General features: G+C 37.9%; 1 protein-coding gene across 3 annotated transcripts in view; it reads left to right on the plus strand.

The window, feature by feature from the left end:
* The first annotated feature begins 4,528 nt into the window (after nucleotides 1–4,528).
* The window catches only part of ALS2 (alsin Rho guanine nucleotide exchange factor ALS2), a 38,470-nt gene continuing 29,420 nt past the window's right edge, over nucleotides 4,529–13,578 (plus strand). For all 3 annotated transcript variants that reach the window (XM_035899081.1, XM_035899082.1, XM_035899083.1), the window contains exons 1-6: nucleotides 4,529–4,613; nucleotides 7,133–7,287; nucleotides 8,448–9,367; nucleotides 11,709–12,069; nucleotides 12,791–12,959; nucleotides 13,397–13,493. In XM_035899081.1, coding sequence (XP_035754974.1) covers nucleotides 4,594–4,613; nucleotides 7,133–7,287; nucleotides 8,448–9,367; nucleotides 11,709–12,069; nucleotides 12,791–12,959; nucleotides 13,397–13,493 — 1,722 coding nt within the window. In that variant the 5' untranslated portion in view covers nucleotides 4,529–4,593. The remainder of the gene's footprint in view (nucleotides 4,614–7,132; nucleotides 7,288–8,447; nucleotides 9,368–11,708; nucleotides 12,070–12,790; nucleotides 12,960–13,396; nucleotides 13,494–13,578) is intronic.

Below are 13,578 nucleotides of genomic sequence, written 5' to 3' on the forward strand. Positions count from 1 at the left end.
GGAGCGGGGGGGGAAATGGCTGCCCTCCTCTGAAGGGAAGCGGGGAGCGCAGCGGCGTGGCGGGAACCTGGTTGGCCGGAGCGCCCTGGGCCGGCCCGCCGCGCTCCCTGCGCCTCCCACACCTGATCTTTGGAGCAGGAGGCGGTGAGCTGCTGGGCTGCGCTGGCGATGGGGGAACAGGCCCCTTCTCATCCAGGGGCAGGGCTTGAGCAGCTGGGGGAGAGGCTGAAGACGAGGCTGAAGCTCTGACTAAAGATGCTGGCTATCCAGCTCGTCTCGCTCTCTGAGAGGCTGGTAGAGCAGAGTTGTTGAGATTTATTTCTGTAGGTGCCTAAAGGACTCCTCCCTTCTGATGGCAAGAGACCCACCTAAACTTCAAATAGTATGCCCTTTATCTCCTTCCACTTCTGTTTCAAAGGCCTTTCTCTTTGCATGACCTGGCTGCTCAGGAGTGATGCTGTTTCAACTTTCAGAGCCTGTTGAGTGAGTGATAGTCCTAGCGGGGCTGCAGTATCGTTTACAGATGACGTAGTGTGCTGTCACTCTCACAGACCTCCTCTTCCAGCACAAAAATATTTTGGTGAGATGCTGCAGAGCAGCTAGGGTAGTCACAGATGATTGGTACTTGAGCTCTGCTACCAAGACTTTACTACTGCTGTTGTAGTGCAGCTACTTCTAAACACTAGCTATACTTACCATCTTTCAGTATCTGTGGAGTTAACTGTTTTTGGAAGGGGAAGCACCTGAACATGTGCTAAATTAAGAAGGTGCAGTTTCAAAAGAAAAAGAGGAGGGGTATTCAGATATTTTTGAGTCTCTTGTGAGTTTGGTAAATATTAAATTATTAATTGTGTGCTATAGCAGATAGTTTTTTAGCTGTGTTCTTTTAGCTGATACTAGGCCCTTTCATTGTTGGGGCTTTTTTTTTTTCCCCCTGACTCCTTTACTGTTACATCATGTTTGCTACTATCACTCATTCACTGGAACTGGCATTAAAAGCTTTGAGCCCTCATCTGAAGGGATTGCTGCTGTCTTCTAGTAGCAAGTTGCTTTGTTTTGCTCTGAGCAGTTCTTAATCACACAGTGTTAAAAACAGTGGTTGTACCTAGTCAGTGCTGACCAAAACACAAGGGCTTCTTGAACTCGTAATGCATGATATGTGAACCACAGTTAGCAATAATAAATGACGTTCATATGTGTATACAAGACTGATGTTGACAACTCTGTTTTGAATTAGGAAGCTTGGAGGTAACCTTCAGAACCTGAGCAGATAATTTTGTGTAACAAACTTGCAGTCTTGGTAGTGTAAGTTATTGCTAAATTGGTGCAACAAATTTATTAAAAACCTTTTTTTAAATATGTAAGTGGACGTGTCTGAAAGTTGTAGAAGTATTTGTAGTATTTATTAGCTGTAGCAGGTGGATAAGTACGAGGCGGATGGGAGTTCTGGTATTTCTGAAAGTCAGGGGCATACCAGTTGTTCTTGTTCAGCATTGGATGCAAGATTACTTTTATACCTATGATGTTTATTATTGAGTGGTCGATCTCCAGTGAAGGACATGATCCAATAGTAATGAGAGTAATATTTACTCCACGTCATTCACTGCCCATTCCCTGCCATAGCAGTTATTATTATGGTGTGGTAGTGTTTGGTTTCTGGAGAATTTGAATTAGCATCCTACTCTGTAAGTGGAAAGTATGACATCAGGGTCGTGCTAGTGACCATCTGTCTGTAACACAGGTCCATTTCATAATTTGGCACTATTTGGCACTCTTTGCTTTTTTTCCTCTTGCAGTGTTGAAGCAAAAATGTGGAAAGTAAATCTATGGGCAGAGCAGTGCAGGTGCTGATATCATACCGATCGTCCATACCATGAGAATGATGTATTGTGCCTGGCTGTTCACTTCTAGGAACGTTAAACCTAGTAACACTTCAGGTATTCTTAGTGGAAAAGAAATAATGTATGTGTAGTGGTACAACATAATGTTATGTAAATGTGAAATTAGGTCAAAAATCAGTAAGGAAAGCTGTATATTCCTATTGGGAGGAAGAAACTTTCTATTTATAAGTACTTAGTTTGTAGCTGTGACCAAATGACTTGTATTTTGTATTAGTGGTGAAAGGGGAATAATATTGTGCTGTCATAGGGGTGAACGAAAACTTGCACTGAACTTGAAAATAATTTTAAAATATCTTAAAGATGTCTTATTTATGGAAAGAAGACAGTTTGTCATTTTCCCTAATATGCATAAATGCTTAGCAATGCAACCTTACGTGTCATTTTGTAAAGAAAACAAAATGTATCGCCACCATCAAATCACACTCTTAATTTCTAGTCCACCGCTGTTGCAGGTTTCGTACTTAATAATTACACAAATCATTTTTCAGTTGGGCCTTGAAGGGAGATCTTGCAAAACAGCTGATCAGATGCCTGGCTTTAACTTTGTTTTGTTATAATCTGAAGTTTTCATGACAATTACAGTAAATTTTTGTGCAGTTGCAACTCATGAAAATGAAATTCTTTGAGCCCTTAAAAAAAAAAAATTAAAAAAAAATCCCTAAATTATAGAAGTCAAGAATTTCCTGATCTTGAAGAGTTATATACAATGTGAATAATACAATTGTTGATACTTTGACTCTATCAAAGCTCCCATCTCTTCATCTGATTCGCTGATCCATTGGATATTTATATGTGAAGCTATAGTTCTTCACAGAGAAGTGCCAGCATTTGCAAGAAAATGAATTGTAAGGTTAGGTTGTTTTGAGTAGGCTAAAAAAAAAACAAACCCAAATGAACTTACTCTGAGCAAGAACACATCACAAAGTTAGAAGTTCCAAAAATATGCTTCCATTTTCCTTTGATATTTCATCAACACCTCTGTTACTGAAGTGTTGCGTGACGGTTTCCTTATATTTGTGAGACATCTTCTGTTAATATTTAAAAAATTAACTTTTACAGTTGTAGTTGTGTTTCTCTTGGTGTTTTTTTTTTTCTTTTTTAGTTGAGGAAGGAGAAACAGAAGTGTCTTGAAAGCAATATCTTTCCGGTGGCAAGTGTGGCTTAGTTTGTATCTGTTCCTAGAAAGTATACTCTGATTTTTCTTTTTTTTAGAGCAAGGTGCACACATGACTTATCGCAATGCTATTCTATCATATTAATTTGGTTTCATATTTTCATGGCTCTTCATCTTTATCTTATGCTCTTTGCTAACCCTGAAGCCCAAACCACGATTTTTAGTGTCCTATATTTGGAAAACTGCAAGCATTTGGTATGATGTGTTGCCATTTCTGTCTATAAAGGCCTGCTTGGTACCTTATTGTTCAGAGCAGTCTAGTGAAAGTGTTGGGATTTGTGTTAATTATTTCAATTATTTAGCAACTTGATGATCACTATTTCCAAGTGTGAATTGAAACTTTTGTATGCAATTTACAGGTTTGCTTATATTGTCTATTGTAATCAATACTGGTCATGTTTTATTTCTATTTTCTGTATGTAAGAGCTTCAGACTGTTCATTCGGGATCTTTTCTTGCAGATATACTGTCTTAAAAGACCATGATTAAATAATTGATTTTTTTTTTTTGGTTTTATTATAGTGGATACCAGACAGCAACTATAATAAAGCAAAAGGGTCTAAAGAATTTATATATGAAACTTATTTTATTTGAATAAATATGATTACATGCATGCATTAATGTAACTAAAATTTTTAATACTTCATCTGGTAAGGCAATAGATCAAGGAAAACTACAATTCTTTCAATATTAAAAAGCCAAACAGATTATAAGAAACAAAGAGTAACTGTAGCTTTGTTCTCTTACAAGAAAAGTAACACAAAGGTATCTTGATGAAGATGGAAAGGTGTGAGGGTTAACTTGCAAAATTCAAAGTCTGAAAGGATAAAAGAGTAAATAGAGCAACCACTTTTTTTTTCTCCTCGGCTTCCATGGTCTTGTGTCTTCATAGATACTCTGCTACCAGTTTGCGTGAAGAAATGTTTTGAACTCTTAACTAGCTTTCTGCATTTCTGTTTCTGCACAGGCTTTAATGGAACCATACCTTTTAATGGCAATACGTGCTTTGGTTCAGGAATACAATTATGAATTCAACTCTTAACCTTTGCTCACACAAGTCTGTTTACCTTGTGAATTCAGCTTGATCATAGAAGTTGATCTTATATTAGACTGAAAATGGATCAGTTATTCTGCTTTGATGTCTCTCGAGTGGTATACTGAGAATTAGAGAGATGGATGTCAATTTCTGCCTTTGAACTAGATTTTGTTCAGTCTGTCCTTACAATAGACCGATTGTGAGAAGAGTAGGTAGGACAAGTCTGGCTGTTTAGCTTTTGTCTGCCAGCTCAGGGTGAGTGAGCTAAATACTTCAACCATCCTAGTGTTGTGGAAGTGCTTATTCATAAATGAGATCTAAAGCTTTGCTTCTTGTTTATTGTGGGTTGCTTTTTCTTTTTTTTTAGGCTTAGCATAATTTGCAATTAAATAGCTGTTCTTTATGTTTTACAGTTTGTAGAAATTATATTGTTCCTTTTGAAAGTGGAATGATTTGGTGGTGATGGAGTGCTGCCACTGACAGATGGACTCACAGGAAAGAAGGTGAGAATGAGCCAGGTGAAGCCACAGAGGCTCCCTGAAATACGCCAGCTCGTGATCATCCTGTAAAATTATTAAGTGGCGTCAGGATACTCTTTATGTAACTTACACTACAGGGAAGAAGAAGTGTAACTGAGCTTTTGTTTCAGTTACGTCTAGAATACTCAACTTATTACAACAGCAACTTCTTTTTTTTAAGCTGATTGTTGAAACTTGTGGAGGCATAGCTATAGGCTGGAAACTTGAAAGTAACATTCTCTGGTGAACAGTAAATCATAGCTGTTACTTGCACCTGTGAATTTTGATTCTGGACCAGTAGCCCTGCAGATACCTGACAGAGGTCAGATGTTTTGGGGATGGAAAATTAGTGTCTTGTAATGAATCCTGGTATATGACTGTCCAGATTTGTCTTATGCTGTTCTCTGAAGACTTATTAAATGGATAAAAGTCCAAATATCAGGCTTTGGACTGAATTTAATGCACACTATTTTGATGAAAACTCTCTATATTATTGTGTTGTGTTCATTGGTGTGCTTTGCCCATGTGAGTAAAATAAATATTTTAGCTAAATGTCCTAACTGCAATTTTGGATTTTTCTAACTTTTTTTTTCTGGCCTGTATATTACTTGATTGGTTCTTTTTTAATTTACTTCTATTCTAAACGCAAGTCCTCTGTATTTAAAATGCATGTTTGGATTAAATTATTGGAATTTTAGAAGAGTTCTTGACTGTCACCTTTTTGGGTGGGGTTTTTTTTTTCTTTTTTCTGTTACATGAGAAAAGAAGAGAGATTGGGGATGGGTACAGGAGTTAAGAGAGACATAATTCCATCTCTTAGTTATTCTCATCTTGAATGTGTCAGAGGCAGGTTGTGCAAAGGTATTGTTCATCCTATGCACCACAACTAGCAAAATTTTTAGTTTAAAAAAATCAGTAGTCTGCATCAATATGGCCTTACAGCTTTTGAATGGGCTACTTCCATAAGTTGTCCACAATGCAGCCTATCAGATGCAGTTTCTGGGATTGCTTCAGTATTAGAATACATTTTGGGTTTTGTGCCCTTTCCTTTAGACAAAGATCGCCATTTTGTCAAAGCTCATCTCACTGCCTTATACATTTAACTTCACAACTGCATGCAAAGCTGCAAGAACTGATTTCTGTGGGGACTAAATGACTTGATTGTTGGCAAATAAGGAGCTAAGCCTACTTATTCGTGCAGGGTGGATAACAATCTATTCTATATCAAGTTTTAAATGAATTTAAAGAAAACTCTTAATTTAACTAATTTAGCGATTGGACTTGATGATCTTCAGGGTCTTTTCCAACCTAAACAATTCTATGATTCTAACTTGAAATGCTGTCAGTCTATATTGATGTTTAAAATTATTTTTTGTGTGTTTCAATCAAGTGATTCCACAAATTGTTAAAACTGTGTGCTTGTTGTCAAAGTTTTGAGGAATTTCTTGTTGCTGTGTGGGAGAAGTTGCTGACTGAGCGTTCAGACCAGAGTGTGCTGAAGTGTTAAACCAGTTTTGGATAGTTCCAGTCACTCCTTCAAGCCAGATATTTTCCTTGTGTTTCAGAATACTTTTTTTCTTGGTTCAATTGATTTGAATGACTGGCTCATTTGAATCTGGGAAACTCATTAAGAATTATAAGAGGGGGGAAAAAAAACCCACCACCCAACCAAAACCTCACTTTTTTTCTCTAAAGGTAGAAATTAAAGTGTATAAAGGATGAGGTCTTAGAGGTGTAATGTTTTGAAGACACTGTGAATAGGAGCAATTGGTTTATGCTAAAATCTGCACATAATACCTACTTTGCTTAATTATTTCTTTTTAAAGCAAATGTTATTTGAGACACTTATGTGTATTTCCAGCATACTTGATGTTCTGTGTAACTGATAAAAACATGATTATAAAGCTGGTTTTCCTCCATTTTGATTTCCAAAAGCTGAATAATACAAAATATGACTAAAACCTAATAAACCAGAAATGTTCCTTCTGCTTTCTAACACAGGAAGAGTTAACTTAATAAATATCACTGGTCAGATAGGAACAGAGTTGCTTACGTGTGCATATAACTGATGCAACAATCTCCCTCAGCATACAATGGCAGAACTGTGTATTAATTTGATCTCCTTGCTGTAAGCAACGAATGTAATATATAGCAGAAAGGCTATGTTATTTGTGAATAAATGTATCTTTAAGTTTACTAGTGACAAGATCAGCTGCATTTCAGGCAGTAAAGTACAAATGAAAAAGAAAGCTAATAATTTCAAATAGAAGATACTTGGGTTTTTATTTAAACAACATTTAAACTAAGATAGTAGTTTACTAAATAGTAAAATTGTAAATTTTAAATTGCTAAATTGTAAAAAAGTCACTAAATTGTGACTTCCTGAAATTAAAACTAATGCCTGAACTACTAAGCCTTTCCTACATATATGAAAAGCAAACTATGCATTACTGAACCACAGAAAACTTCATGCTGATTGTGTATTTCCTCCAATCTTTTTGTAGCTCAGAAGAGGCAGAAGGAGCCAAAGAGAGAGGCCTGGTCTATGTTTGGAAGGCTGGTTCCTGCTCCGTAACTCCAGAAAGGCTTCCAGGCCTCAGTGGAAAGACTGTATTACAGGCAGCCCTTGGGATACATCATGGCTTACTTCTAACAGAAGGTAATAAACATCTTAATTGTAAGTATTTGAGGTAATAACAAACCAGTTATTGTCAAGTTTTCTTCTTTTAGATTTTATTTTCAGTCTATCTGTGTCTCATACACAACTTTTAAACAGATTTTTAACTTTGCCAGTATTTCCTTCTTACTTATAAGTTACTTAGAACTGTGTTGGAATAGAAATGATATGCATAGTGTCATCTTTCCTACTTTTTTTTTTGGCATTGTGAGTCAAAGTATTTCTAAAAGCCAGCCCCTTTAAGTATTTGCATATCTTGGTCTTTACTTGTACTTGATCAATGGGCATGGACTTGTAAAGACTAAACTGGAAGTTGCTGCTTTGATTTTTCTCTGATGTTTTTGAAAGAAAGATTCCAGGTGATCAGTGAGCCTTCTGTAAGCACCTCTCCTCTACTGGAGTTGTTATGGAACTCCAGTGGTTTTTTGGAACATGTTTCTTTCATAATTAAATGACTTTTTGCATGTGTGTTCTTGCTCCATGAAGCATGTTGTTTGTGGATATGATTTACCGTTTTTCTATCACTGTCAAAACCACTGTTCATTTTAAAAATAGATTTCCGCTTTTCTTCAGAATTAGCGAAGTAACTTGACTTGGCATTGCTGTAATCTTTTCAGGTAAAGGTAATGAAATTTTGGAGAGGCTGCAGTGCAACATCAAACCACTGGCAAGATACATTTACACCCCCCCACATACACACTTTCCACCTGATAGGGCAGTCCTGTTTTACTGTAGGATGGCAAACAGTACAGTTTGGTGATGCTAGATCTCTGTATGGAAAGATGAGCTCTGTGCTTTGTTGTGCTCTTCAAGCATGTTGTACGTCCTTAATATGTTCTATGTTCTTAAAATAGAAGGACCAGTAAATACACTTAACTTGGGTATAGCAGGATTTTTAGCAGAAAAGCATTATTTGGTTCAACAGTGCATGCATGCACAGGATTACATTAACATGAGGTATAGAACTTAATAGCAATAGCAGAGAGCAACCATCAGTCTTCATATATCCATAGCCATAGTTTTGCTGAGCCTGGAGTAAGCTAAAAATTGATACCTGTTTATCTGAATCTCTCTTCAAATTTTTGTATTGGTTGAACTTCATTAGACTCATGCTAGGCTGTGGGTTTTTTTTCTTCTCCCAGGTGGAGAGGTCTACAGTTTCGGAAAACTGCCCTGGAGATCAGGACCGGAGGAGTCGTGTGCTTATAGTCCTACCTTAGAAAATACTTTGCTTGGACATCATGTTATTACAGTGGCAGCTGGCAGCTTCCATAATGGAGCCGTGACAGAAAGCGGTGTGGTGTACATGTGGGGGAACAATTCTGCTGGCCAGTGTGCAGTTGCTAATCAGCCATGTGTGCCGGATCCACAACCCATCACTATTTCTGATTCTGAAACCAGTCCTCTGTTATCAGTAAGGATTTTGCAGCTAGCATGTGGAGAGGAACACACACTGGCACTATCACTAAGCAGAGAGATATGGGCTTGGGGGAGTGGCTGCCAGCTTGGTCTCATAACAACAACTTTCCCAGTGACAAAGCCACAGAAGGTAGAGCACCTGGCAGGACGTGTTGTGCTTCAGATTGCTTGCGGAGCCTACCACAGCTTGGCTCTGGTACAATGTCTCCCTGTGCAGGAAATGAAGCCTATCCCGGAGAGGTGCAATCATTGCAGTCAACTCCTCATTACCATGACAGACAAGGAAGATCATGTAATCATTTCAGATAGTCACTGTTGCCCACTGGGTGTAGCACTGTCTGATAACCAACCAGAAAACCATGTCTACTGTCCCTCGTTGGAGACCCTAGAAGGGAAAAGTGTATCAGGTAGCCAAAGTGAAGACTGTCATAAGCCACTTGTGGAAGAACATACACTTGTTGCTTTACAGTCTGATGGGGCAAGTATGCTTTCCAGCAACGATGGACAGGAGGACAGTGGTATTTCTAGTCCTGGAAATATTCTGTTCCCAGACAAAAAAGAAGTGAAAGAGTACTCGATCAGTTTATCAGATCACTCATTAAATGAGAGCATGGAGAAAAACATCTGCATAGAACCTGAGCAGGTTGGTACCTAGTGACAAGCTTTAATTTGCTACAACTCCTTCTTGTATATGTGACAATGTTACTTTTTTCACAAATGAAAAATTCTGTTAGTTTAATGGAGCTGTGGTGTTCCTGTAGTTTCAAAGTGCTTCTTCTCTTTGATGGTTCTCAACTTTTAAGTGGAAGAGTTTTTCTCTATCCTTGTTCAATTGTAAGTCTTTAATGTGAGCAGCCTTGACAGTGCTATAGTCTCTTTTTGTGTTCCACAGTACCAGAACTGCATAAGCTGATTTCCCATTCTCTAGGTGTTTCATGATGCATGGGTTTTCCATTTGTGGGGGCCAGTAAGCTGGTACTTGCTAATTTACCTTTACTTTCTTTCTATATATGGAATGAATCCCTCACAAATCTAATTTCTCAATCAGTTAAATATTTTATATTGCAAGTAAGGGTAATGTTAAGGCGTTGACCAAAAGGCTTCTAATGTTAATCGTGTAGGAGTGGCATAAACTTATAAACAGAGATGGGAAATGCATAAGTACTAATCTGTTCTGTGTGATGTGGAAGGTGGTTCAACAACACTGTTTTGATGCTATAGCAGAATCGTAAAGTAATAATTCTTAATAAGCATCAGAAAACGCTTGATATGAAGGTCCAGGAGCTGTTCCCAGCTCCCTGCCAAAGTACTGTTTTCCACTATTTTGAAAAAAGTCTTATTTGGGGTGGGGGGGAAGAAGATAACAACCCAAAAGCTATTAGACAGAAAACTAATCCGAAATCTTGCAGTGTAGTCTGTACTTTTGTAGCACTACGTAAGTACTGTCCTGCTGGATGGTTTATGGTAAAGGTAATGTCTGTAAGAAAAACTGCCACTCTGTGGCCCAATACACAAAATTCATAGCAGGATTCTGAAAATTTCTTTTTGTTATTTCAAGTGTTGTGTAGATATCAATTTCTTAATTTTACAGCTACAATAAGAAATTTTTCACAGTGGTTCTGGGAGATAAATTTCACAGTGCCTAATAAATACTTGATTTTTGTTATCACCTCTGACTGCAAAAAAAAAAATTAGTATTAAAACCAAAATAAACTGTCCGGTAACTTGGTGATCCAGCAAGTTATGTTTTCCTATTCTGAGGGAAACTTATTTCAGAGAAATAAAAATTGTGTGAACACAACTGTCCTTCCTTTTACTTTTTGCTAATACAAATGCATTCTAGCACTTGTGGGCCCCCCAGACGCGTGCAGGAACTCCTGCCGTTAGGAAATGACTGAAACACGTGGTTTCATACTCCTTTTTTCAACTCCTTGTTCCTGGAACTGTTTCCCTCTCACAGTTCCAGTAATAAACAAACAAGCCTGGAATTGGTTCACTGAACCTTAACAGAATTGGGCATGCGTGTGAATAGCAGAGATGAGGACTCCAATGTAATATTTCAGCACTAGTAAAATCCTTTGTTTCTCATTTCTCTCCTACACAAACTGAGTTTGCTTTTCTATATTGCTAGGCACGCCTTCTATAAATAGGAATGAAGTGCAAGTAAATAGGACCAATCGCAATCCTTTAGCCTAATTTTTCACAAAAAAGAGAAGTCAAAGATTGTTTTCCTTCTGACAGGATAAAATGAGCTATAATATTTATATTAATATTATTTCCCACCGCATATTAGGTGGGAAAATGGGACTTTGCTGTCTGTTTTACTATTCAAACTATTTGGCAAATATAATCTTGTACATTATTTCTTATTTGGTTGCTAAATTGATTGCTACTATAGGTAATCATGTGCTGGTACTAATAATTGCCTTCAGTCAGTTTGTCCCTAGTGTGACTTGATGATTATTCATTAAGCTTTATATGGATACAACAGTAGCATAAGGGGACACATAGCCTAGAATGATCTTAAGATAGACCTTGCAAAATTAATCCATGAATCGCTGTTTTCCTTTTAACATATCAAAGGGAGAACTTGCCTCTCTGTAAATACACCATGCTTACTGATGCCACTGATTGGTGGCAAAGAAATGGGTAATAAGTCTAAAATTAAATCTCTTTTAATATTTTTTCAAGGATCTTTCTTTTTTTTTTTGGTATTAAAAGAAACAAACACCAGACCCACAGTCTCTTATGGATGAGCTACAAGACGAATGCGACAGACAAAGCCCAGTCCATGTAGAAATGGTGCTTGGTCCTACCTTAAAAAAAAAGTGACTCTGAGGAATAGATGTACACCTAAGTATAAAAAAACCTCTTCATAATGTCTTGTTCAGTATAGCACATAGTTTGAATAATGAATGTGTTATCATCATCCTAGTTTTCTGTGCTGTCTCATATGACAGTCTTCAATTTCTCTTTGGTTTTAGCCTTCTCAAGAAGAACAACTCAGTGCTTGTATCCCTGGCCCTCCAGGTACCAGCACATCTGCCTTGAACACCTTGGTGGCCTCTTGCGCGTCAGCAGTTGGTGTGAGAGTAGCTGCTACATATGAAGCTGGAGCATTGTCTCTGAAGAAAGTAATGAACTTCTATGGCGCACCTTCAAGTGAACCAGGATCTCAATCTGGCGGCGGTTCCCCAGGGCCTGAAGCTCTCAAAGACAGTCGAGAAGAGCAGGTCAGACTGGAATCCATGCAGGGGAAGAAGAGTTCCAGTTTAGTAGATATTAGAGAGGAGGAATCTGAAGGAGGGAGTCGAAGACTTTCCCTGCCTGGCTTGTTGTCACAAGGTAAAAAAGCATGTTAGAAAAACCAAGAGACTGGAAAAGTTATAATAATGTGGAGGTTTATAACTGAAAATAAAGCATATTTATTGAACATAAATCTAATAATTACCAAAGGTGTTTATTAAACGTACATAAACTGTATTTTAGAACTTGAAGGGCAGTGGGAGTGAAGACTAGCAGATACTCCATGCTAAGAAAAGCAAAAGCATAGTGGGTTTAGCACTGTTCTTTACTGATAAAGTAAGGTAAAGCAGGCACACTGTAGTAGTCTGGGCATCTTATTGCAAAATGATGGCAAACTATCTTTCATACAGGTTGCATAGCAGATAAAAATCTGTGTGGCCTGTAATCCCTACTGCACTGAGCTGGTTTTGAGCCAGGGACCTAGAAATATTCCAGTTCCCACTGCCAACCTTCAAAGCTAATGACCTTCCCTCATAGATTTTTAGTGTTGTTAATTTTTCTGAATGGGTGGGTACATTGTTTAGTTCTATATTGATCTTGGATTCGAGGGGAGATTTTGGGAAGTATTGAAATCTTCTGTTTGCTGCAAGGATATATTTTCTTCAAAATGTACTTTTTTTCAGTGTATAGTTTGTTTTGCTTCATTTGCTTTAGTATAACTGTTTAGTATAACTGGTACCGTTACTGTGTAACACACAGTCTGAATGATATATTTACCTAAAATGATGAGCAATTTTTCTATCCCTTGGCCTGTTTTCAGTTTCTCCTAGGCTCTTACGGAAGGTGGGGCGGGCAAAAATGAGGACTGTAGCTCTGACTCCAACCTACAGTGGTGAGGCTGATGCTCTTTTACCCTCTCTAAGAACGGAGGTGTGGAGCTGGGGAAAGGGGAAGGAAGGGCAGCTAGGACACGGCGATGTTCTGCCAAGGTGAGATTTCTTTGATCTATTTTTTATTTTTTAGTAGGTCACTAGGAAATCTTGAGTATTCAACTTTCTCAAATTTGGCCAACTGCCTTGCATTGTGTTCTTGTTCTTTTGCGTTGTGACCCAAGTTCTTCCAAGTAACATGTTTTATGCTGTATTGTTACTGAACATCAATCAGTTATGACTTTTTCCCTTGTAATCACTAGGAGTTTTGGTGATATTTTGACTTTGTCCAAATTGGGGTGAGGTTTATCATCATCTTTCACCCTTTGTGACCTTTTTGATTAAACTGGTTTATTGCTGAAAGACTCTGTTTTCTGTTTGTTTTCTCTAATTTGTTTTGGGGAAAAAACAAAACTTGGAATTTATTGTTGTCTTAAGAATCCCTCTGATAATCTTTTTTTCTTCCCCCTCCCGCCTTGGGTTCTGGGGATTTACAGGCTTCAGCCACTCTGTGTGAAAAGCCTAGATGGTAAAGAAGTGATTCACCTCTCTGCTGGTGGCCATCATTCCTTAGCACTCACTGCCAAATCCCAGGTACAAGTGATTGTTATCATTTATTGCTTGTCTGACGTAATTGTCACTTTTGGTGTTTTCTAGGTTTTAGTTTCTTTTGCTTCTA

Source organism: Egretta garzetta, unplaced genomic scaffold (assembly GCF_000687185.1).
Source record: "Egretta garzetta isolate BGI_Z169 unplaced genomic scaffold, ASM68718v1 scaffold297, whole genome shotgun sequence".
Classification (NCBI taxonomy): Eukaryota; Metazoa; Chordata; class Aves; order Pelecaniformes; family Ardeidae; genus Egretta; species Egretta garzetta.